General features: G+C 43.0%; 1 protein-coding gene across 15 annotated transcripts in view; it reads right to left on the bottom strand.

The window, feature by feature from the left end:
• The window catches only part of nrxn1a (neurexin 1a), a 68,259-nt gene extending 42,963 nt beyond the window's left edge, over positions 1-25,296 (bottom strand). For 3 of the 15 annotated variants that reach the window (XM_030400363.1, XM_030400358.1, XM_030400364.1), the window contains exons 1-5: positions 24,909-25,296; positions 22,350-23,763; positions 16,412-16,429; positions 15,521-15,550; positions 14,526-14,537 (exon numbers count right to left, since the gene is read on the bottom strand). In XM_030400363.1, coding sequence (XP_030256223.1) covers positions 14,526-14,537; positions 15,521-15,550; positions 16,412-16,429; positions 22,350-23,082 — 793 coding nt within the window. In that variant the 5' untranslated portion in view covers positions 23,083-23,763; positions 24,909-25,296. The remainder of the gene's footprint in view (positions 1-14,525; positions 14,538-15,520; positions 15,551-16,411; positions 16,430-22,349; positions 23,764-24,908) is intronic. The other 12 variants (XM_030400355.1, XM_030400361.1, XM_030400365.1 and 9 more) reach the window with 7 other exon arrangements.
• Between the last annotated feature and the right edge of the window lie 594 nt (positions 25,297-25,890).

The following is a 25,890-nucleotide window of genomic DNA, read 5'->3' as shown; positions in this document are numbered from 1 at the left end:
TACTCATACAGAAGTGCACGGTCGCATACGCAGGCAAGCCGAGGAGCAAATTTGCACACCTACACACACACATCTGCGTGCAAAGAAATGATCATAGTATTGTGCCGGAAAGCAGGGGTGACATTATCTGTCTCCTTCACACCCATCCCCCCCCCCCCCCCCAAAGCATCAACCTTCCTCCACATCCACTCCGGCATTCTCCTCACCACCATCCTTACATCTCTCACACCTCCCTTCGAGCTTCACGCCACCATTCCTCCCCGCGCAGCTCGTTGGCCTCTTTTTCTCTGCTCTGTGGAGCCTCTGGCATAACCACCAACATGTAGTTCAGGATAATGAGGAGAACAGAGGGGAATTTAACACACACTAGGTCAGGCTGGAGCAAGACAGACACTCGGCGAGGAACGGCTGGAGAGGAAGGAGGCGGAGGGATTGCCACGTAATGAATAGACTGAAGTGTAATAGGTTATTAAGGTGGCGAGGAGCAGAGAGAAGAGTGTTGAAATGGAATCGGCCGCACTTGAGTGAATATAACACGGGGAGAATAATGAGAAGGAAAAAGTGAGAATATATCACAATTCAGAGAGCAATTATGGCAAATTGTCTGTCTTTGCTTTTGTTGCATGAAAATAAAAAAACCCAAAAGTGTGAATGCCAAATATGCGAACGAGAAACAACAAGTTGTTTGCCAGCAATGCGTGTGAGTTCCCCCAAGTGTACGATTCCTTCCCTCCCAGCATGTTAATTAAGAGTGTGTTTGTGTGAGCGTGTCGCAAAAAGGAAAAAAAAGTGTGTGCGGGAACGCGTGCGCCGACGAGTATACGCTTTTTTTTTTCTTTTTTATGTGTGCATGAAATGTGCAGGGGTGTGGGTGGGTGCTGGTCTCTGTAAATATTGGTGTATTGCTGTCAGAAAAGCTATTACCAACTCAGGGCCCCGGGCTAGTCTTTACTGAGAGGAGCGGGAGAGCGAGGAGGAGGAGGGAGGGAGGGAGGGAGAGAGGGAGGCGCGCACACACACACACACACACACATACGGAAAAAAAGGAAACCAACCACAAATGTTAACACAATCACACAAACGCAGACACGTAGATAAATGTAGATGAGGTGGCGGAGTGAGGAGGGGAGCCAAGTTGTTCACAATGAGAACACACGCAGCCGTCCGGCAGCATTCTAGCGGTAATTTACAGAGGTGCCATTAGGTTTCAGTGTGGTGCTCCACCATTCTGTTGCTAATTTACAGACATGTCATTAGACCAGACAGGAGCACATAAAGCATCTCTGCATCGATCTGGAAGCTCTGGCCCGCAACAACAACGGGCTTGTACACACACACACAAGTACGCACGCACACAAATCCAGCAGGAAAATGCATATATATATATATATATATATATATATATATATATATATATGTATATATACGGTGACACGGACTCGATGAGGAAAACATGTGTCGTGCATGCGTGCGTTCAGTGTGTTGAGACACACACAACGCACGCAGAAGCGCACGCTCTCAAGTAGGCAGGTTGGAGTGGATCTGTTGTAGCTCAGATTAATGGAGTGAGTCAGTATTAGCTCAGAGTAAACAGTGAGACAGACACTGACATACACACCACATGTCACACTTCATCCTGTGGAGAGCACTGTCGATCAAAGCGAGCGAGCGAGCGAGCGGGAGGATGAGGAGGGCGGGAAAAAACGTAAAACGAAAGGAAAGAGGAAAGAGATGTAAAGCAGAGGAAGACAGATTTTTAGAGCACTGTTATGCTTTTATAACGCTCCTGAAATTGTTTTTTATATAACTTGTTTAACTAAGGTTTCTTCATTTTTCATTGCTTTCAGGTCACCTTGATCTTAATGACACAACATGATTGAATAAGGTTATTATGTAGCTGAAGGGAAAAAGGAATCTGTTAAGCTCGGTTTTAAAGGTTTATATTGCAACATAACTTATGAATCTTGTTTTTTTCCTTGATTATGTCTTATTGCCAGTTGATCGTCGGTTGTTTGCCTTTTACGACGTCACATTATGGCCGTTATAGGTACAGAGCCAGAGGAAGGAGGGGTAATGCTCCAGGAAAAAATAAAAATCAGAATTGTCAAGACTTAAAGATCCACTTTGTAAGAAAGTTGATTTTTTGGAGTCTCATTCCCAACTCATGAAATTCTGACAGTATTACATGAGTCAAAAAAATCAATTCCTTGTGGATTTTCCTGCTTCTTTCTCCCTTGTTTCTTTTCTTCCGGCTTTCCTTTTCCTCTAGCAGCTTATCTTAATCAGTCTCCACGAGATCAAGATCCGTTTTTCAAAGTAGCACTTAGATAAAGTCAGACAGATACGACCACAACTCAAGATTATCTGCATCACTTAAACGGTTGATCTTTTTTGTTCAGTTGGTTGATAATTGTTACGTCTATATACTGTCAGAAAACAGAGAAAGAAAACGTCAATCAGAATAACCAAAGATCCAAAAAACACATCTTCAGATTGTTGGTTTTGTCCAATTTATGATGAATCAAAACATTGAAAAGCAGTAAATCCGCATACTTCAGAAGCTTGAGACAACAAATGTTTGGCACTTTTTCCTTGAGAAATGACAAACAATCAACTTTCTTACAAAGTCGACCTTTTAAGTTTCCTAATTTCCGAGAGAATTACATATTTTGTATCTAAAACACATAGATATTTTATTATCTTAAGTGGTAAGTATACGAGAAAAACTCATGAAATTACCAGAAAAAACGTACTTTCTCAATAAAGAAAACACACAGAAATTCTCTGAGATTAAAGTCACAAAGAAACTATAGAAACTGGAATCTCAGAGAACATCCACATTTGATCGTGTTTTTTCGGTCTGCTTTTTAGGACTGTGCATTAGGGCCTTTATAGGTGCAGCTACGTGACGGGGAGTTACATAAAACTTGAATATTATCTGAGATCATAAAGTCATTCATCTGTGTGAAAGACATTTGACATCTCTGGGATTAAAGTCACAAACTACGAGAGAAAGACTGTTGCTTGTTTGTCAAGGAAGATTGATCCGCATGGCCCTTGTACACCATCGTAGTCTTTACATTTCTTTATCGAGAATTTTTCTTTTTCTATGCTGGCTGTGTGATAGTGAGTAAGACCTGACTGTAAATGTTTTTCATATTCTCAAGGCTCTTACTTGACAGATATATTTACTAGAAAGGAGAATCTGTAAAACCTCCTTTGTAATATTTTCTTTGCTTTGGAGACTTTAAAGCTTTTAAAAACAGATTTCTTAATCAGCTTTGTATAACACACATATAGAATTTCTCTTTTTATATTTGTTCTCTCTCAATTGTCGGTTGTTTGACTTTATATATCTTGAACTTTGACCTTGGTGTTCTGTGTGCTGGTTGTGTATAAGTTCTGACTGCAGTATTGGAATGAAAAAAATATTTAACGACTTTAATAATCAACTGGGTGTCATTACTCAAGGAGAAGTGCCAAGTGTTTGCTGGCTCGAGCCTCTGAAATATGAGGATTTTCTTCTTTTCTATACTTTGCATCATTGAAATTGAATATTCTAAGATTGTGGACTGTTAGTTGGATGAAAACAAACAATCTGGAGATGCCGTTCTGGATCTCTGGTAATTCTGACTGACGTTTTCTTTCTCTGTTTTCTGACAGTTTATAGACTAAGTAATTATCAGCCAACTGAAATAAAATTATCAACCGTTTAAGTGATGCAGATAATCTCGAGTCGCGGCCTCTATCCGCCTGACTTTTTCTAAGCTCTACTTTGAAAAAAAAAAAACAGATCTTGATCTCATGGAGACTGATTAAATTAAGCTGCTAGAGGAAAAGGAAAGGAAAGGAAAGACGGAGAGGAGAGGAGAAATAAAAGAGAGAAGAAGAGAAGAGAGGAGGGAGAAAGAACCAGGAAAATATGCAACGAATCAGGATGGAGAAGATGGCAGAATTGATTAACTACGGAGGCTATAGGCAGAGTGGGAATAGGCAAACATGTAAAGACGGGTGGTGATTGGCGTTCGACTTTGATGGCTATCATTAAACTGCTCCTCTAATGAATAAAGCAGTCTGTGGGGAGGCAGGAGGTAGAGAGAGGGAGAGAGTGAATAACTGATCTGATGGTTGCAGCTACTGGGACCAGCTGCAACTGTACCGCCCCCTCCGCCGATCAAACACACACACACACACACATCACTCGGATTACTCTGTGTGAGTTTGTGTGCATGTCGCCAGTGTGTGTGTGTGTGTGTGTGTGTTTCATATGGCTTTGTCTCTTCTCGTGGGTCCCCATCCTTAACATCTCACACACTAATTTGTCATTTCCATGGAAACCCTGTGTTACATGGGCTACGGCAAATATGTGTGTTTCAGGGAGAGACAGAAAGAGAGAGAGAGAGAGATGGGGAAGGAGGCTGAGAGAGAGAAAGAGTGATTGAGTGAACAGTACATTATCATGGACAGCTGTACTGAATCAAAATGGCGGATGGAGGCTGGGAGCACATCAGGGGAGCCTACATTATACAGCACCTGATAGAGGGAGCAGGGTGGAAAAAGGTGCAGGGTGGGAAGGAAAAAAAAGGGGGTAAAAGATGCACATGAGGGGCCGAGGGTTTCGCGAGAAGAAGGCGTAAAAAGAGGCAAAGATGGAGGGGACTCATTGAGATGGGTAACACAAAATGGAAGAGAAGAGAGGAGGAAAAAAGAAAGAGAGACAAGGGGGGAAGGGAGTGGCAGAGAGCGAGGGATGGATGGCGAGAGAGAGGGAAGGGGAAAAAGAGAAAAATGCTGGTGTATCTAAATCCTAGTGTAGCAAGCCTCAATCATGGCAGCCCTGTCATTCTGGAGATAGCACACTGCAATTCCCCTGCACCTCGTTTTTAGCCCACCATGCAGTTCTGCTATCAGCTCCTCTCAGACTGTCCACACACGCAAATGCAACCCCACACACACACACACACACACAAAACTCAAACATCCTGCATGAAGGCATCCCTCCTTAATAACAGACAGGTGGATTAACTACGCACTCGTACAGTATACAGATAGATGACCAGTGTTGGGGAATGCATGCAAATGTATGCTAATGTATGCATAGTCTCTATATTAAGTTAAAGTGTGAAAATCCATACAGCCAAGTTCACTAAAGGCTACGGCGGCCGTTTCCATCTCCGTTCGGTGATATACAGCATCTGGCTTTGAAACCGATTGGGCTATCACATCACTGCCAGGGGAGCAATACTGTAGAAGAGGATATTACTGTCAGGACACAAGTGACAGATTGGTGGTCTGCAGCATTGGGCTCTTGTTCCTTTTTTTTTTTTTTGTTGTTGTTGTTAAATTGAAGGCATTTATCCACAAAACAAGATATACTGTTTTTAAAAAGATCTGACACACGGCTCTGTCACTAGCCCAGAAGTAAAACTACCGCAGAAACGATGAATCCATTAGCTAATCAATGATTCTGATTGCAGACTGAGCATTTAAACGCTCCTTTTTTTCCTGTTCTTTTGATCACCGTGAATGAGATTTGAAGATCTCACGTTGGATTAGTTGATTTAAAGAATGTTAAATGTGAGGATTTGCTGCTTTTCTTTGTCATTTATGACAGTTGATGAAAACTTTGGGGGGTTTTTGACGGCTGGTCGGACAAAAGAAGCGATTTGAAGACGTCTCTTTGGGCTATCAAAGAAACTGTGATGAGCATTTTTCACATTTCTTTTGACAGTTTATCAACTTATCATCATGAATCAAGTAATTGATGATTAATAGATAATGAATATAATTGCTAGTCGCAGCCCTATTTATCACAACTGAATGTCACTTGAACAATCAAACAATTAATTGACTATCAGGCTTTTTTTCCCCGAAATCTATTAACCTGCAGATGATCTTCTAAGTTAGATGATTAATAATTTTGTCTATAAAGCAGAAACAATGCTCATCACAATTCCTAAACGCCAATATGATGTCATCAAATGTCCTTTTTTGAAAGATATTCAATTTGTTATAAGGTGGAAAGACATATTAAACAATCATCACGATCATTAATTTTCTGTCGATCGATGATGTCAAACATTTGATGGTTAAATGATGGTTAAATGATTAATTGATTCATCATGTAAATAATCAGCAGATGTCAGTTGCAGCAGTATCTATAACAATGTATTGACTGGACGCTGCAACTAAAGTTCATCGTCAGAATTGATGTTCTTTTTGTTTGTAAAGAAACAATTCAACAATTATCAAGAACATGCATTTCTGTCTACTGATTGACTGTTTTTGGGCGGCAACCATTAGTCGATAAACTGATCTAGTTGGTTGAAAGAAAATAATGATAATTAATTTGTCTTTTCAGTCATTTTAAAAGCAAGAATGTTAAACGTTAGCTGGTTCCAGCTTCTTAAACGTAAAGATTTGTTGCTTTACTTTGTCATTGATGACGACAGATGAGGAGTCATTTTGTTTTGGAGTGAAAGCATCACTTTGGGTTCCAATCGATTAATCAAGAAAATAATCTGGAGATTAACAGACGATGAAAATATTTGTTGGCTGCAGCCCAGGATTGATTAATGGACCAATCATTGTAGCTAAAATTGACTGAAAGGTGGTCAAAACATTCATGGAACTGACTGAAATAAATAGTTTGATCTATAAAGTTAAAATAGTCGAACGTTTACGCAAAACCAGACCGTTCAATTTGCAGAGATAAAAACAGTCAGAAGAAGCATTTTTGCTTCATTAATCGTAAAACAAATTACAGTTGGAGATGTTTCGGAGCAGATATGGTCTTATCTATTTTTAAGTGACTTTCAAATTGAATTTCCTTGAGACAAACAGAGCTCAACCAAATAATATCTTACACTGTAAATCCCTTTGAATTTAATTTTAAGAAAACTACCAATAGCACACTTCCTCCCATTATGCTCAATCTTTTATTTCTTGTCCCTTTTTGTTTCTTTTATCTACGCTCATCTCTCCCTCCCTCCACCTCTCTCTCTCTCTCCCTCTCTCTCTCTGTCTGTTGCTTCAGTTCGGCCTTCTCTCTGGTACCCAGGGAAACCAGCTTGTTTCCATGACAATGTCTGCAGGCTGAACAGTGTATTTGTCTTAAGCTGGATAAGATCAGAGTCAGTTTCATCCGTGTTAGACGCACACACACACACACACGCTCACGGGTGTGCACACAAACACATACAGACGTCATGGCACATACGCACAGAAGACAACTGTATTTTTCAACATTTTTGCACCTGATTTGACACGGTGAAGTTAAATATACCCAGCAAGACAAATGACCATACTCAGATTTGCATGGATTCAGATCCACACACACATGCTGCAGTGTCATTCACACACACAAACACACGCACACACACACACACACACACACACACACACACACACACACACACACACACACCTAATGAAACTCCTTACAGCAGCTTGTTAACCAATAACAACAGCATAAAGACCTCTTTTCATAAAGGTAATGTAATGGCTTTTTAATGAATACTGTGGCTATTTCTGTTGTTGCAGTTACGCCAGACAAGTACTACGAGCAAATGAGTGTTTGCGCGCGTCTGTGTGTGTGATGCCTGCGAGTGAAAGTGTTGTTCATGTGTTTGTTCTTGTTTTGGCAAACAGCAGAGAAATGAACTTCAAATGCCAGATGGGGTACTGGAGTGAATCGCCAATTGGGCCACTACCCTGAGCACCCGCCTAGACACAATGGAAATTGCTAGAACAGGTATGAGACAACTGGAGCACTGACTTGCCTGTTTCTTTCCTCTTTATTTCTAAAACGGGAGTGTTTGTGCATGTTTGTGTGAGTGTGCCTGCGTTGGATGAGGTATCTGCATCTCTGATGAATACCATCCTGGCTGACGCGGGACTGTGTCAAGTCGGGGAGCCCAAGGAGAGATGCGGCGCCCCTGCTGAGCAACGCTGCAGTCTTATCTCCCTTCCTGTCTCCTTCTGCGTCTCCGACCTTCTCTTTCCAGCCCTCTTTTTCCCACTTTCTGAATGTGCTCCTATCTTCCCTCACCATCACTCCTCTACACTCCTTTACCCTATCCCGCCCACCCCCTCCTCCCGCCCTCCCTCACACACTCGCAGCCAGCCTCCGCTCTATCTTTCCCCTTCATCCTCCGTAAACGGGTAGTCCGTTTGATGTCTTTATTTTTAGGCGATTACGGGGCGCGTCGGCTTTGTGTGTTCCCTATTAGCGTTGCGGTGAATGTGCGAAAATGTTAATGTGAACACTTGCTAACGCGATGCTAATTGCATACAATTACCAATAAATGTATACATTTACTATTGGGATTGCAACACATTTCCCATGGTGAATCGAGGAACTGTGTATCTCGCTGATAGTGCAGGGGGAAGAGGTGGTGCTGTGACTTTCATTACAAGAACCGCATGGGTGTTAAGCATTAATGAGCACTATAGTACAGTACTGTAATGGGTGTTAGTTGCAGATAGGAGAGGCAGAATTACTCCTATTAGTGGAAAGGATATGTCTACAAGAAATGTGCATTTTGAGGATTAAAACTTTTTTTTTGCCTTTGCTTCATCCCCTACTGATGGCCGGAGTGGGCACAACTTAGTTCTAACAGTTTTTTTTTTTTAATCGCAGCTCAAAATGTGGCTATCACGAGCCAAATTCATGCCAGTCCATCGGGCAGGCGGCCAATCGCCGGACACTTTCGCCTATTAACACCAAGTGGCTCTCTCTCTCACCTCGAGTTGAGTGCTGCTCACTTTGCCCGTCTTGTTGAATTATGTAAGGAATTACAGCTACAGCGGCTAATGTGAGTCTGAGAAATGTACAGTATGTTACAGTATTTACTTCAAGGCTCAGAGGATTCTGATGGTTTTACTAGCAGGCAAAGAAATGTGTCTATCTAAGGGTAATGTTTAGAGTTGCATGATTGCAATTTTCTCAGCCGAATTTAAAAAAGTCCGACCTGATGTAGGACTGTAATTGACCGCAGACACAAATGTCTGTGTGTTTACGATTAAATGTTTACTATCAAAAAGCTTTTATACTATTTTAAATCCTTTATTGCTCCAAAACTGCACCGGGTTACAGCACCTTCCCTCATTCTCGCTTGAACAAATATAAAAATAAAGAGCACTGCAACCGGAAAGAATATATATTATATAACATATTGTAATCTCTTTTATTGAGTGACCTGTTAGTGAAATTGTCTAAGCGAATTTAAGTACCATCTAACAGCATTTACGCAGCTATACTGGTATCCAGGACTCTTATTGTGAAAGGGACAAAACGGTGGGAGCCCGTCTAACGCGCTGCAGTTAAAAGTTTGGGTGGCAAACGTCATGCCTAAATCCGTTCGATTTCGGTCCCTGGCCGGTGGATCGGGTCATCCATAGTAACATTTCTATAATGTGATGTGAAAAATTCTTGTAAGAATACAGAGACAATTGATTCACTGCGCCTACAGGCAGCACCTACGCTGCTGCTTAGCTCTCTTATTCACAGCTTCTTACACCTTTCACCCGACTTGGAATCGCATCTCTTGCAGCTACAAGCTTAATCTAGCTCTGTTTATTATTGTTATATAAAAATTGTTATTATTTATTATCTTATTATTGTTGCCTAGAGCGGAGGCAGTGAATTAGAAATCTTTTGCAATTTCTAAGCCTAGAAAAAACGTAAGTAAACTCTTAAAGGCTCGGCCGACATCTTCTATGTGAACCACTTCTATCTCATGTTGACGACTAAAACGGCCTTCACCCGAAGCACAAAGCTGAAGTGTGCAAGCTCCATTATTATGATTTACTCATTTATTTTCATGGTCGAATGCCTGCACTTAACTCTTTACTTAATTATTCTGTTTATGTTGATTATTAGACGGGACTATTATGATTTGCAATTCTCTCTGATGGGGTACATTTTCCTTTTCTTTGCCTGTTGGCTAAACCAGCGCAGCTGAGTTTATTTGCTTTTTGGACAGAACAATTGATCGACAGATATGGTAATGTCAGAGTCAATACTGATTATTAGTAATCAAGGGAACCGAAAACTGATATTTGGAACCATAAACGCTTGCTATAAAAGTGAAGATCTTAGTGTCAAAATATAGAAAAACCATTAACGGCATGTAACTACGGACAATTTTGATCAATTTGGAGGCAAATATTCTTTGTTTTAATCAAATATGTTTATTTGATAACTTCAGTTTCTAGTCATTTTGCAGATTCAGATTGTTTATATTATTATTTATTTATTGTTTGGCATCAGTGCCAATGTGCATTTATTAATCAATATATTTATCAACAATCTGATATAGAAACGGAAATAAATTGATATTGATGATTGAAAAAAAGCAGAATATCAGATCTGATAACTGACCAGACCTTTAATCGGTCTATTAACGGGTATTTTTCACTATCTTCTCACTTTCACCAAACAAAACGATGCATTGATTGATTCAGAAAATAATCATCTCATTAATCTGTTGTGTAATAGTTGCTCTAAGTCATGTAGAATTTAAAAACTAGAATATCCTCCTGGAATTAGTAAATGTTTGGCATTTTTGCATAAGACATATAATTTATCAGTTATCCACATTGTTGATTAAAATCCAGATTATTTGAGCACCAAAAAGCCCACCTCAGTGGGAAGCAGAGAATTAGAAAAGGCTTAGCTGAGGTAACAAAAATATATTTTTTAATTAGTTAAGTTTAATTTAGCCTGTATTTAATTAAAGAATAATTAGTCCTTGTGTGATTTATTATTAGGGCTGTTAGATGGTGATGAGTAAGAGGCTGGAGACATGCTGTACTTTGCTGGTACTGACTGGTTCCTCTTGTCTTGGCGTCTGCTACCACTCCCAACCCTACATATGGTGGAGTCAGCACGGAGCTCATCCTCTGCGTGAGTGCGTGCGTGTGTGTGTGTGTCTGTGTGTGTGTGTGAGCAAAGCACGCACATGTGTATGTCCTGGAGACAGTGCAACACAGAGAGAGAGAGAGAGAGGGAGGGACAACAACAAAAGAGGCCGTTTAAAGAGAAATCCAAAGAGTGTGACACCGAACATGTGTGTGTGTGTGTGTGTGTGTGTGTGTGTGTGTGTGTGTTAAGTGTCCATCTATGTGTTTCTGCACTGAGACAATGTGTTAAAATGAGCCGCTTTGATTGCCGACGCTTTATGAGTCACAAGTGATGACTCACAATCCACCTCCCCTGAACATGCAGTCGAACACACGAGATGCACACATACATACGGACACACACACGCTCACACACACGCTCACACACACAAACACACACACACCGTTCCCTTTCCTGCCTTCATCCACTGACCGTGAAGAATATGTGCAGGCAGCCTTACTCATGCATATTTACACTGAACACACACACTCACTCACCTACTCAGCGGGCACTCTCTAAAGGTTATTGTGTGCGAGTGTGTGTGTGTGTGTGTGTGTGTGTGTGTGTCTGTTTGTCCGTCCGTTCACGTAAGCGCGCGTGTAAAGGTCACTTGGAGCGAGGCTGACCACTTGTTTATGCCGCGCACAGATTGTGGGATTGATATCGAGAACACTTGGGCGCGTGCGGACAAACAACCGCTATTAACCGGACAACCTGCTTCAAAGCTTTAAGTAAGTAAATAAACAAATAACATAAATGAGCACCGCTGCCAATTACATCCGAGAGCTACTCCTCGATCCTATTCAGAAACCTACAATCGCTCATTCACCCAGAACCCCTTCACGGTCTATTCTCGGCCAGACAGAGAGAAGAGAAAGGGCAAAATCTGCTACTTGGCTTTAAGCACATTTTCCATCCAGATTATTGCTGCTCAATACTTTTCAAAAAAAGGAAAAAAAATCCATTTCCCCCTCTTCCTTTGGCTGCTCGATACTTATGAAAATCCAATTTGGCTCCCTCTTTTCTTTCTTCCCTCCACAATTCGTGCATTTTCACCCACTCAAAGTGATTAGTGATCTGTGGGTATCGTTTCCAGGGAGAATGATAGCTGTGTTTTATGGAGGAGGGGAAAGGTCCACGGCTCCCCATCAGGGCTGATGTCCCTTGGAGAATGACTGGGCTGGGAGGGCAGACAGGAGCACCGCTGTCCCTTTGCAGATACAGGCAGTTGCTCTACATCACAGGCAAGAAGACGACTCACTTTATCTCTCCCTCGCTTCCTCTTTCCCTCTCTGCTCCCTCTATCATTCATTCCTTTAGCTCTTCTCTCGCAAGGCACAGTCGCTTTTTCTCAATTTCTCCCCGGCACCGACACACACACACGAGCAGACACACATGCTATATATCTTTCTAAGACACCCCTCCTCCCCGCGCCCAATCCGCCCCCTCAAAGAAACTCATTTCAGCTTTGCGGGCTCCTCAAAAAGCCTCTTTACGCTGAGCTAACCTAAGCTAGGCTTCGTCTGCACCATTTGACAGCCTTTACATCTCAGTATGCAGAGCAAAAACACACGCACAAACACACACCGCTTTTTTTCATGTGTACAGTTTCTGAAAGAGACTTCAAAGGTATTAAAAAAATAAAAGAAAAAGAAAATCAGCCACAGTTACTTTCAGCCTTGCACAATCCAAACATCCGTAATAGTAAGGGCAGCCACTATACACAAATACACCGAATACATTGTGTAATAATGCTGGAAAACATATGTTAATACATGTCGCCCCTTAAGTAGCTGATTTAAAATTCTGAGCATAAGCCAGATGAAGCAATTAAATTTTCACTGCCACCTGGATGATTCATGGCAGACATTTTAAGGCAGGAACTTCAGCACTGGGAGCTTACTAAGCAATCAAAAACAGACAGAGTGCTCAGATAGAAATATACTCGTCAGAATAGAGATATCACACAGTGGTAGATGGCTGAAGACACAATCTGCGCTCTATTCAAGATATTTCTATCCACCGGCTTTAATAAATAGCACTTTTCGCTGAATACACGGCGGCCCTGTCACAATGGGAGACAGCCGTCATCATGTCCTCTCTCATCCAATCAAAGAGCACAATAGACACCGATCAGCCTGTCACAGTTCGGTCTGTCTTCATGTGAGTCAATCAGTGTATTCATCAGCGTCATGCAGAGCCGGCCGATCCAGCAGCACCTACCTTCAGACTTTTCAAAAGCACTGTTGGCCGGAGCTCCTATTCATTCACACGCATGCACGGACGCACACACACAATCATGCATCAACAGCTTACCTTACCCAAAAAATGAAACACTCCACTTTTACAACCGCAAAAAAGAACTCGAAGCCCAGCGGCTCTGAAAGTCTGCATCCCCATACATACAAGAGCGTGTAAACACAGAGAGCGAGGTCACGCCCCTTCTGGTGGACCACCATCGGACCTTATTTCAGACAAGTACGTATGGTAGTGAATGGCCAGAGCATTGTGCCATGATTTACACACAAGATGTTTGTCAAGTCAAAAGATCATAAACTGTTATTATTGTTATAATCTGACACAATGACCTTTAAAAGAATGAAAATAGAAGGTCTTTTTTAAGGCTTAACAAACGTTTAATCATAATTTCTCAAAACATTCTGTCCTGACAGATCATATATAATTGAAATATATATATTTTAATAACTCTGATATGATTTTATATTTCTGTTTCGTATACCTTGAAACAGGTATATCACTGCAACCCTGCACACGACAGTTACTTAAGTGATGTTCACCAAAACCCAGAAGTGAAACCATGTAGAGCCGGTCCCATGTATTAGCTAATTAGAAAACTGACTAACTCAGTAATTTGTCAATATTTTCAGACCTATTTAAATGCTTTTTCTGTGCCGAGGTGACGGCCATGTTGGTGTTGGCGATCTATCTTGAGTGAGACGATGCAGTTCACTGAATGTTTTCACAAAAACCTAAAAGGTGTTTCACTATCCTAACGACAAACTGTGACTTTCTTGATTTGCAAAATTATATTTAAAAGGGCAATCTAAATGTATTAATCACCTTCTTATTGGCCGTATGTGAGCAGATTGTAACGTGACTTTAAACATGAGACCTTCCTCGTCTCTCTCGTTGCCTAAACAAGCCTGTGGATGATTTATTTAAGTTGTTCAAAGCTGCTGGACTGTGGAATTATTTGTTAAGGACTCGGGTCAGATTTTCTGCAACAATCCAAAGGATGTAACTTTATGGTTGCTCATGAGTGCCTCATCTCAGTACCTCTCTCTGCTCCGCTAACAGAGAGCATCAGCAGCTAACTTTACTTTAGAAAAGGAGTCCACTAACATAAACTAATGTCACTAACACAAAGGTTCCACAGAGTTCCTTCTAGGATGAAAAACATTACCTATTAAAATCATAGCACAATTTAAGGGGATCAAAAAAGTTATTGTCTTTTGACTTCTGTAGAATTCTTTTCCAAAATGAGGTCCCATTGGGTACACCGGTAGGAGTAGGACTTCGCCTCTCTATGCATTCAACTTCAAAAACCCATCCAGAACAGCCCATTAACCATACACACAAGAAAATCAGGAGGTTGTACCTCTGAGCTTTGCTAAATTCACAAAGGGTTGGTGTCCGAAACAGAGAGAAAGAGGGCAGGAACAAAGAAGGAGAACGGAGAAAGAGGGCAACAAGAAAGAGGTGGCATCGTGAGTTTTGTTCATCTGTGAACAATTTTTCAAAAGGCAGAGCAGTGTTCAAGAACACTGGACATCTTGGGAGGTCGAGGTATAACAGCATTGCTTTCATACATCAGTTCAGAATCACATGTGCTCGCCAAATGTGTGAGCAGGAGCCCATGTGAGGACCGGCAAACGGCAGAGCAGGGCATGCTGGAAGCCGATGAAAAGCCGTAGATGAATGTGGATGAATGTTCGTGTGAAAACTGCCACAGTCATTGATCCAAACCATGATGAGGAAGCACACATGCACTCAGATGTATAGTTCGTGCACACACACGCTCTCGTCGCTTCCATCCCCTCGATCAAACTCTTACACACAGATGGAAGAAAAATGAAATGAGTGGAAGAGTAAAGACGAATTCAAACCATCCATGGAGTCGGTCAGTCGGCCCTTAGCTCCATTTCCATGAGCCCTGCCAAATCTAACCCAGCCAAGCACCGTCAAGCCGCAGCCGTCTACAATCCTCCCACATCAGCAGCCATGATTTTTACGATATCACAGCAGAAGTTGCTCTCAGGCTCACACCTAAAGTATTCTGTAAGGCCACGTTTCAATAATTCTTATTTAATTGTTCCACTTCAAATGCCCATGTCATCCATTTCAGTTTAAATTAAAACTGAAATTTCTGATGAGACCAAATGGGACCGTTTTAAAATGAAGAAATCTCTATTACGTAAAAAAAAAAAAAAAAAAAACTGACCTTAGTTCAGTGCCTAGAGAGACAACTTCCTCCAGCGCCAGGTGGTGATGAAGTGTGTGGGGGGGAGGGGGTACAGGGAGTTGTGAGTGTGGGAGTGAGGGGATGATGGTATAGCAGAGGACAACAGGAAGTGAGGTAAGAGGAGGCCATACCTTGGTCGCCAATCATCAGGTGTGCCAGACCTTAAAGGAAGACAAGAGCACAGTCAGCACAGCAAAGGTTCATGGGGCGTGAAGTGTGAGTGTGTGTATGTGTGTGTGTGTGCATATATGTGTTTTTGTGATACAGGAGTTTGTCAATGACATGCTGGTGAAGGCTAAAGTACGCTGTGTGAAAGTGTGTGTGTGTGTGTGTGTGTGTTTGTGTGCATGTGTGTACGAGTCTTCTAAATTATTCAAAATGTCTAAAAAAAATAAAAAACCTTGCTTTGAAGACACTTACTCATCCCAGGCAGCGATCCTACGCACACACAGGTACGCACACAGACGCTTGCACACAGCTACGAACTAGGTCGTATACAGTACTGTATCTGTGTGTGCCTACGTCTCTGTAACCTTGAGGCCCAGAGCCACTTCAGGTGATTACACACGGGATGTGAGAAAACTTACCGGACGTCAGCAACCAATCCCCCTACACACCCACACAGACCAACATACATTATGCCGGCTACCTTGTGCTTTATTTTCCACAAAAGAGGATGTGGCGGGGACATGAAGGCCCGAGAGGAGAACGTGAAGGACAGGACTGACATGAAGAAGATACAAAGAGGTTGGGGAAGAATGGCTGAAAATAAAGTGATGACGGCTATAGAAATGTGTACTTTATATGTAATTACTGAATAAATGTAAGAACATGGAAAGACAGGATTCAGATTGAAATGTGAAGAAAGAGATGTTTGACTAATGAAGAATAAATTCAGATGGACACAGACAGGTAGACAGATAGATAGATAGATAGATAGATAGATAGATAGATAGATAGATAGATAGATAGATAGATAGATAGATAGATAGATAGATAGATAGATAGATAGTGCAACCTACCTGGAGTGTAGCTGTGCTCTGGAAAGGTGTCGCGGCCGGCCGAGGAGAGAGAGAGACAGACATTCATTAACATGCATGCTAAGCCCTCGGGTTACCATGGCTACTTACTGTACATGCACACCCGTCCGGGGTTACCGTGGTAACACACATGCAAAGTCCACGCAAACGTCACAATGGATACCATGCTGCACTGGTAGCCAAAACTGAGGTTTGTCTATAATATTTACACACACGCACACACAGCGGCATTAAATTTTTTTTAAAAATCTCTCTCTTGAGCAAAAATACACTTACATGTAAGCGCACACGCACACACATAACCACCCACACTTGCAGATACAGAAGGGTGGAGGGGGGGTGGGGGTGTGTGGGCATACATATACGTTCCTACCTGTATGTTTGGATTCAAGAGCCGTTTACCCCAGAACTTACCTTGGAGCCGCTTCATCTCCCCAGAGTCCCCCGACAAGATAGCATGCAACGCACACGCACGCACATTCACACACACAATCGCTCGCTCGCTCACTCTGTCTTTCACGCACGCGCACACACACACACACGAACATTGATTGGCAGTAATAATGATGTGTAATAGCAGGAAAACATGTAGGGATGGATTAGCAGTGCAGGAAGACGAGGGGCATGCATGGTTCAATACTGGGACTGAGTGTGTGTTTGTGTGCGTGTTATCGTCTGTGTGTGTGTGTGTGTGTGTGTATTCTGAGCTGTGTGCTGATCTGAGTGTTTCCTTGCCTCTGCCCTTGTGCTAGTAGCATGGCAGAAACAGGTGGAGCCATTAGCATGCTAACAGCGATTTGCCCTCAAGGACAATGCAAGCCAGGCCAGGCCTAACAAGCCGGGTTCACTCTGCCTTCACCAGAGGGCACGATGGCTTAGACAGTAATTATATTTATGCACAGCCCTGCCCAAACTCTCTTCTCCATATTTTGAATTTCTCAAGTTATAATTCTTTTCTCTAAAACTGACATATTGTTGTGCTTTGGAACAAAAAACCCCCCCTGATAAATAGCCCTCTCTTCACACTGCTATGAACGATGTAATATACAGTTTTTCTGAGCTGAAAAATGCTTACAGTGTATATTATATTGCTTTGCGAATGTTTCTAAGCTTGTCACAAATCTGCAAAAAATGAGTGTGAACAAAAGTGGATCATTAGGGAGGCTCGGAGATATCGTGTAATTGTAAACGTGCACGGAAACCAGCAGTGCCAGAGCCAAATTGCTTATTTCTTTGCTTCAAACGGGGTCCTAAGGATCCATTTTTTTCCTTTAGCGGAGCCGTTCATTCTGGATTAAAGATTCATAACCAGGGTTTTTTCTAATTTTCAGAGGGTTATAATTTTATCGCAAAGCTTTATTTTGCAGCCTCCTTGAGGTTGCTGGGTTCAAAATAACAATAATTTCAAGGCACCGTATAAGAGATAAACCTTTATACCCGCCTGCCTGACTCTTACAAAACAACCACACAGCCTGGACGCACATACTGGCAAATAATGATTATGATGGCTATGGTTTCACTACATACAGTCATCATTTTGCAAAGCCTTCGATGCTGTCAACAGGATTCTGACCTGAGATTTTATTCCTTTTACTCCCTTTGCCATCCACTTCATTTCTCTCAGATACAACCTTTGAATTTTTCCTCTCCAGAGTGCCTCAGAGCACCGGAGGAGAGATTTCTTTTGACGCACTATAACTTTGTATGAGTTATTCATTGGAAGTGATATAAATGCACGGATATTAGCTCAGCCTGCAAATCCTGTGGTCCGAGATATCCCACTGAGCCCGCATCTTGTCAGACTAAAAATGAACAACAGTGCATGGGGCTGGTTTTAAAAAACATTTTATACCACAACGCAGCGCACACAAATACTTAAACCATCCTCAAAGAATACATCATCTGCTCACTTGTCTTTTCAGACCTCTCAAAGATATTTTCATGTTCCATGATTCAGAGATCTAAGATTGGAAACGAGCACTGGAAGATCTTGTTGAACTGTTGTCCAAGGTTTATATTTTTGTTAAGTGGCTTGGTTTCCTGCTGTTTATTTCTGTATAAAAAGATGCTTGTTCACCGGGAATAGTACTTTAAATCACTTTCCTGTTCTAATGTCAGTGATTTATCATAACAGCACAACCTGCGAGTACTTGAGGAAAAGACATCAAGTAACCTTTTTTTAAACCAGTTATTAAGCTTCTCTCAATATGCACTATCATCTTACCGTCATATTCTCAGTCCTGCTGCAATTTCTGCCCAAACATTTGAATCTGAGAAACCAACTAACTTCCAAATTATTGCCGTGTTGGTGTCTGGATACGTGTGATATTCTTATTCACTTATCACTTTCCGTCGCTTTACAGGTTTTGGGCGCTGTTTGGTTAGGTTTAGGGAACTAAAACACGTAGTTAGGTTTAGATAACAAATAAAATTGGTTCGGTTTACGTGACAGATACTCGGTTAGGTTTCGTTAAACATTGCTTGAGTTAAAATACACTCTTTTGCAACGTCAAACACGTGTTTGAAAGAGCAACTTCTCTCGTGTGTGTAGTTTTCCGGTCTCTTTCCCCTGAGTTGCTAAGATATGATCTTACAAAAACGTGATCGGTCAGCTTGAACGATGGCCCTGGAGCAACAATACTTATGATGTTCTGGGAACAACACTAACACAGCGATATCAGATTGTGCAACACTCAAAAAGGGAGCTGGAAGGGATGCTTGTATTTCCACATCAGTCTTACAGCAAATTTAACCCAAGAACAACTCCCAATTATGTTTTATTCTTTGCAGAATATAAGCATTGTTTATTATCGTAAAGCTTTATAATTGCACATTATAGCAAATCTACTACAACCACATACAGATCTGCTAAACTCCCCTATACATCCATCCAAGTAGACCTATCTGGGAACATTTTGTTAGAGTACTTTTACTAACATCAGCCACTACTGCCAAGAGAAAAAATGATGCTAGCACTTGTTCTCCACAGCAACAATTGGCATGACTCACCACTGAAATGAGAGTGCATCTTTAGGAATATAAAACAGTCCCTCTAAAGGAATAAGTAGCATCTTGTTGAGCGAAAAAGTGCAGGTCCAAAGCAGGTATCCATTGAGAGCCTTTATGTAAAATGTCTGCCCTTATTGAGTCTATTGCCTCGGCAGTGATGTGAGTAATGGTGGTGCCGGCGCCTTCACACTGTGTGTACGTGTTTCTCCGTGTGTTTGCATGTTTGTGTAACATGTGTTTGTGCAGGTATGTGTGTGTGTCGGTGTCTCCCACTGTGCCCTAACCAGCAGCAAAACATCAGACTGGATTAGACTGGCTTGGATCAAACATAATTCTCAGCGCAGCACCAAGTTCTACAGAGAACTGATCGTCAGCTTCACCTGTCACTTCCTGTAGACCTACAGACACCAAACATGCAAACACAAACACCGGGGCTGCACAATGATTTATCAATCAGTCAGTTAGTTTTTGTTCTATTAGTAATTGTTTGGTCTGAAATATGGCAAAGAAAAAACGATAAATGCCTACAGCTTCTGCCTACAACTGATTTACAATGGTACAAAACAAATTTTAGAAGCTGGAATGTGGGAATAAGGGCTGTACAATTAACTGAAATATTATTCAAATCAAAACACTTACAAGTGTCACATTCAATTCGCAGAAACTTGAATTTTTTTTGTCAAAGGTAACTGTGTGACAAAACAGCATTAGTGCTGCAGAGAAGCCCTGGCCTCCAAACTTAATAATTTCATTTTCTTTTTCATTGAAAATGAAAATAATGATGAACATTTTTTCTTTTTTTACCATATTTTGCAGCTCTCAGGGGAATGTTTCGGATTCTTGTTTTGCAACTATATGGCTAAACCACAATTATTTTCAAGATCTATTAATCTGCAGATTATACACTTGATTAATCGTTATCTGTCAGATATTGCAAATAAAGCCAAGGCGATGTCTTCAGACAGCTTTTTAAATTCAACCATCACTCGAGGAACTGAAGGATATTGAGTTTACGATCATATATGACGAAGAAAAGCATCGCTGGAACCAGCCGTTGTAATTTTGCTTGAAGAATTAATTTTCTGTCGAGGAAATTAATCAATTAATTGACTAATCGTTGCTGCCCTGCTTCAATTATTAATTATTCCTCTGTCAATCGACAAATCATTTCAGCACCAGTGAGCGTAACGCAGCAGCTACCTCCCCCACCTGCCTGGAAGATTAAGACCAGTGGTCAAGACATTATCGCCTTTACGGATGCCTGTCACACAGAAACACACATACGCACACATTCACCACCACACACATGTAAATACAGTAGATTTGCGTGGCGGACATGATGCCTGAAGCCACTAAGAGCTGAGGTAGAGCTGTACACAGCACGGAGTCCAGGAGGGGGAGGTTGGAGCTTAAGGCAGGAAGAGCGAGGACAGAAGGAGAAACACTCCTGGCATGAGGTCTCCTTATTAGTCCTGTCTCCATGGAAACCTAGGCCATCCCACTGCCCACTAAATGCTATGGTGTGATCTGTAAGGTGGCTAAAGGGAGGTGCGATGCTTGCAGCGGTCTTGGTCGGAGTGTGAGGTCAGCTCGGTGACAAGCGGTGGCCGGGAGGCAAGGCCACGCTGACGTTTTTTTGGCAGATGCATTTGTGTCATTAAAATATCAATAAGTGAGGCGAAGCTGAAAGGTATTGAAAAGAAAAAAAAGAAAAAACTGAGGAGTTGAGAGTGCTATTGATTAAGAATGCAGATTTGCTCTGAATGAACTGAAGCAAATCTGACGACACACACACACACACATACACACACACACACACACACACACACACACAACTAAGCAGAGGGGGAAATTAAAGCATTTGCAGTACCGGCCATAACAAGGTAGCTGAGTTCATTAAGCAGCTGTTTCGTTTTTGTAATGGCCGTCATTACAGAGCCAGTGTATTGGCACTTGCATTGACCATAGGCTTGTTTGACAGTATTAAGGGAGAGTGTTCCTGTAGAGTTGAGATATTAAATCATTTGTGAAACAGCGTTTTTCTTTTGCCTCTTTCATATAAAATTTTTATGCGTGCATCAAGCTGTTCATTGTCAAAGTTCTTTATATCCGTAAAGTATTCCTGACAGGACACTATTTCCTCTTTTATAATGCAAAACCAAACTGACGCAGAAAACACACTACACATGCTCACACATCCACAAACAGAGCATCTTAAAAGGGCTGCACACTGTTCAGATTAATGACAGGCAATAGATTATCCACACTTCATCTCAACAGCGTACGTACGGTACCTGTGAAGGCTATTTAGAATCAATGCGATCCATTAATACCGGCAGACAGATATCAGCCACGTAACAGCCACTGATTTCAAGCCTCTAAGCCTCGTTCCAATTAAAGTCTCTCAACAAGAGCCAACAACCACGTCCATAATGGATCTATATGGTTATCGTGTTTTGCCAAACACTCCAACTGAGCGCCAATCAAGGCTTTAACAGCCAGATGACCATTTTCAGGAATGTCACTCAAAAATCTCTGAAATCTCCAGCTTGATTGTCTGAACAGTTGTCCTCAAGCTCTCAGCTCCAGCTTCACTACGTTGACTGCTCTTCTTGGGAGGGGGCTCAGCTCTGATCTCTGGAGGTACATACTAAATTGGCATTATCACTGGCAGCCATAAAAAATCAATATCAAACATGATCAGTATGCATGTCTTGCACTGCTGGTGAAGGCTGCTGGTCCATACGACTGAAGGCGGCTGTGAAGGTGTGAATGAAAAATAGATGTCTACACTGAAGGAGCTGGTGTTGGGAACTGGAGGTATAAATGTGTGCGTGCGTATTAGGTGTATGTGTGTGTGTATGTAAAGGATGAGATGTTTATGATGGGTCAGCATGGTTCTAGGCCTTACCTTCGCTGCAGTCGTTGCCTTGGTAACCGGTGTCGGAGCAGTCGCAGACGGCCTGGTCGTTGACCACACTGCACACCCCTCCGTTCTGGCACTGGTGATCCGGCCCACAGCCAGCTGTTACTGTGACACCCTCTGAGCTGTCCAGCGCCACCAGCGAGCCGTTGATGCTCACCGCCGTGATCCAGCCACGGAAGGCGGGGTGATCGCGCACCGAAGGGGAAGTTAGGCGCAGGGGCGAGGAGTGGAGTTCTGGTGTCACCCCGCCCATGAAGGTGTGGCTGAATACTGTCATGTCTCTCCTCTTGCTCTTCACTTCCGCCCATCCCTCCAGTCGCCCATCCACCTCCAACGAGGTGTTCCTCCAGTCCCGCTTGACACGCACTGCGTGCCAGTGTCCGTCGCTCACCGCCACGCCAGACTGCAGTTCAGCCGGCTCAGCACAGAAGATGGAGAAGCGCAGGCGGAGGTGGCCGTGTAGAAGCAGCAGCTCCAGGAAGTCGCAGAAACCCTCATCATCCAGGTAGAGCAGCAGGCCCTCCTGGCTGTGAGTCCGCAGGCTGAAGCTCAGCACACTCTCGCAGCAGGCGTTCCAGACTGGAAATCGCCCCCACTGGCTGGACACGCCTCCAAACTCCAGAACTTCCCCTTGAGCCTGGCCCCCCACACTGCACAGGCACAGCCCCAGGAAGAGCAGGGGGGCTGCCGCCCACACGCACACCGCCATCACACTCATACACACACTCGCTCTCACACTCACACACACACACGGGAGGAGATAGAGGCTAGAGCTGAGGTGTTCCCTCTAGCCTACAGCTCATGGTGACTACTGTAGGGCACTTGGTTGATCACCTTCTATATGTCTCAGGTGCCTTCTCGGTACTGCTCTTAACAACGACAAGCTCCTACACGATACAGCTCCAGTCGGGGTGGGGGGGTCATACAGGAGCTCCCGCTGTCCTTTCAGCACACCTGGGCAATCTTCTCTTGCCTTGGCCTGGTGTTGGCGTCTTCTCTGAGGTGTTCACTGCGTTCGCTCCATTCAATCTCTCACTCCTCACTTCTGACATATGAGATTCCAGGTGTGTGTACTTGTGTGTACATCTGTTTGAGTGTTAGATATGTGACGAATAGGATGTGAACTCCATCTCTGTGCCCTAGATAGGGCCTTATCCCCCATGAAAGCAACTCCCCACGGAGTACTAGTGTGTGTGTGGGTTTGTGGCTCACACATTGGTAATGGAGAGAAATGATACCGTCATAGCAGAATATTTTCTCCCCCTCTTCCCTGTCTTAGTAGGGCAAGACTTAAAAATGTGTGTGGGCAAATATATATGTGTGTGTGTTTGTGTGAATGTGTGTGCGCGGGTGAGGTATGTGTGTCTCTCACTGCCACGTCATCACTCTCTCCAGCGACCTACAGAGAGAACAGAGACGGCACAATCAACCAGGGTCACACACACACACACACACACACACTCACAAACACACACAACACATAAACACACGCACAAACTCTCTCTCTCTCACACACACACACTCACACACACGAGCCTGCTATTATTCTCAAATTACACTCTCTCAGGCATTTTGCACACACACACACACACGCGCTGACATCACATTACACATTTAGGAGACCCCCCCCCCCAAAAAAAAAATCAACAATACATGACAATAAAAGCTAGTTGTTCACTTTCACGCTGCTACACACACACATATGCACATATACACACATAGTCAAAACCCCAAACAGCACCTCCTCAGTGAGAGCTCCCATCATGCCGCAGGAGATTTTTATAAGGTGGCATTTACCTGCGACTGGGCGTCATGTAGCTTATAATTTTTTCTTTACAAACCACCTTTGACACTTTAAAGTCGACACCGAACATCGTTTTCTCTCCACATGTGTCTTTCTTTTCGCGGTAGTTAATGTAGGCTATGTTTTGGTGGAGGGACTCATTAACGCCACCGTCATTGTGTTAGCCACCTCACAAAGAGCGGGAGCAGCACCCTCTCTGCTCCTCTCTGCTCTGCGGCGTATGACTCAAACCGCCTCGCTTTATCGAATTAACGGAGCTCGTTTCTAACAAACTGAAAACACACAGCACCTCGCAGATGAGCTGCATTTCTACACGCACACACACTAACACACACACACACATATATAAATATACATTAATATGAGCTAAAACAGTTCCTCCAACGCGTCTTGAATCTTTGAAAGCGGCGACATCGTAGTTATCGATAGACGGGGTGAATGAATGCGGTTGAAATATCGATTCTCGATTTGCGGCCATACCTCCTCTCTCCATTTTTCCCCCCTCTCCTACGCGCCCGGGGTTCGGTCTCATCACCTGCGCCGTGTCGCTTAATTACTTTCTATCCCCCCCTTAACACACACACACACACACACACACACCGAACACACCTTTAACTGTCTTAATTGGCATCTCACGGAAAGCCTCGCCCCGGTTACTTAAAAAAAAACAACAACAACCAAACACACGCTTTTCTCCCCGTCAATGCGGGCACATATGGGCTAAGAAAAGCCCGACCTACCTCACGCACATCCTGTGGCTCCGTGGCAACAGTGCGGCGCATCGATCTCCCTTCTTCCCATTTGAGGAGAAGCTCGAAAAAGCCGCGAGAGAGGAGAGAGCACCCGCGCGCCCGGTGGTAGATAGAGCCGGTCTACCGGACAGGGACAAAATTATCACAGGCTCGCCTCCAGGCGACAAGGTGCTATTGGTCTCCCCCCCCCCTCTCTCTCTTTCTCTCTCTCTCTCGTTCTCTCTCGCTCTCTCTCTCTCCTTCCCTCCCTCTATGTCTCTCTCTCTTTTCTCTCTCCGCTCTCTTGAGGAGGAAAAGGTGCAGTCTGATGCTCTCCGCGAGACTCGACAGAGGGAGCGTCACGTGGTCGAGAGAGAAAGAGTGTGTATATATATATTTATATATATATGTTTATGTGTGTGTGTGTGTGTGTGTGTGAGAGAGAGAGAGAGAGAGAGAGAGAGAGAGAGGGATGGGCGGGGCCGCGCGCTGCTGCAGCACCTTGGATAGCGCGCACGCACGCACCGCCCGCACGAAAAAAGAGAAACGCAATTACCGGAGGCAGAAAATAAGGCGAGAACCCGGGGTAGATCCGAATGATTAAATCCGTGAGTGACAGTGACGATGGCCTTTACCTCTCTCGTGCTTCAGGAGCGAGTGTAAAAAAAATAAAAAATAAAATAAAATAAAAAGGAAGACAAGCGAGGCAGTGAGCTGTGGGGAGGAAGGACGGGATGAAAGAGAAACAGTGAAGAAGGAGAAGAAGATGAAGAAGAAAAAAAGGCCGTCTCAATTTACAAATATCTCACTCCGTTCCTGTTTCCTGCCCGTCGCACACCAACACACAGGACACACACTGGATTAATCTTAACACACAGTTCTGGATGGATAAATACTTCTTAGTACTTGTTCTGGGGAAATCTTTAATTTCTACAATTTATAATGACATTTTAGAAGATGGTGTGCTCATTAGTTGTGTTACTACAGTTCG

The sequence above is a fragment of the Sparus aurata genome, chromosome 20 (genome assembly GCF_900880675.1).
Source record: "Sparus aurata chromosome 20, fSpaAur1.1, whole genome shotgun sequence".
Taxonomy (NCBI): Eukaryota; Metazoa; Chordata; class Actinopteri; order Spariformes; family Sparidae; genus Sparus; species Sparus aurata.
The sequence above is the reverse complement of the archived record's forward strand: the minus strand, read 5'-3'. Positions and strand labels throughout refer to the sequence as shown.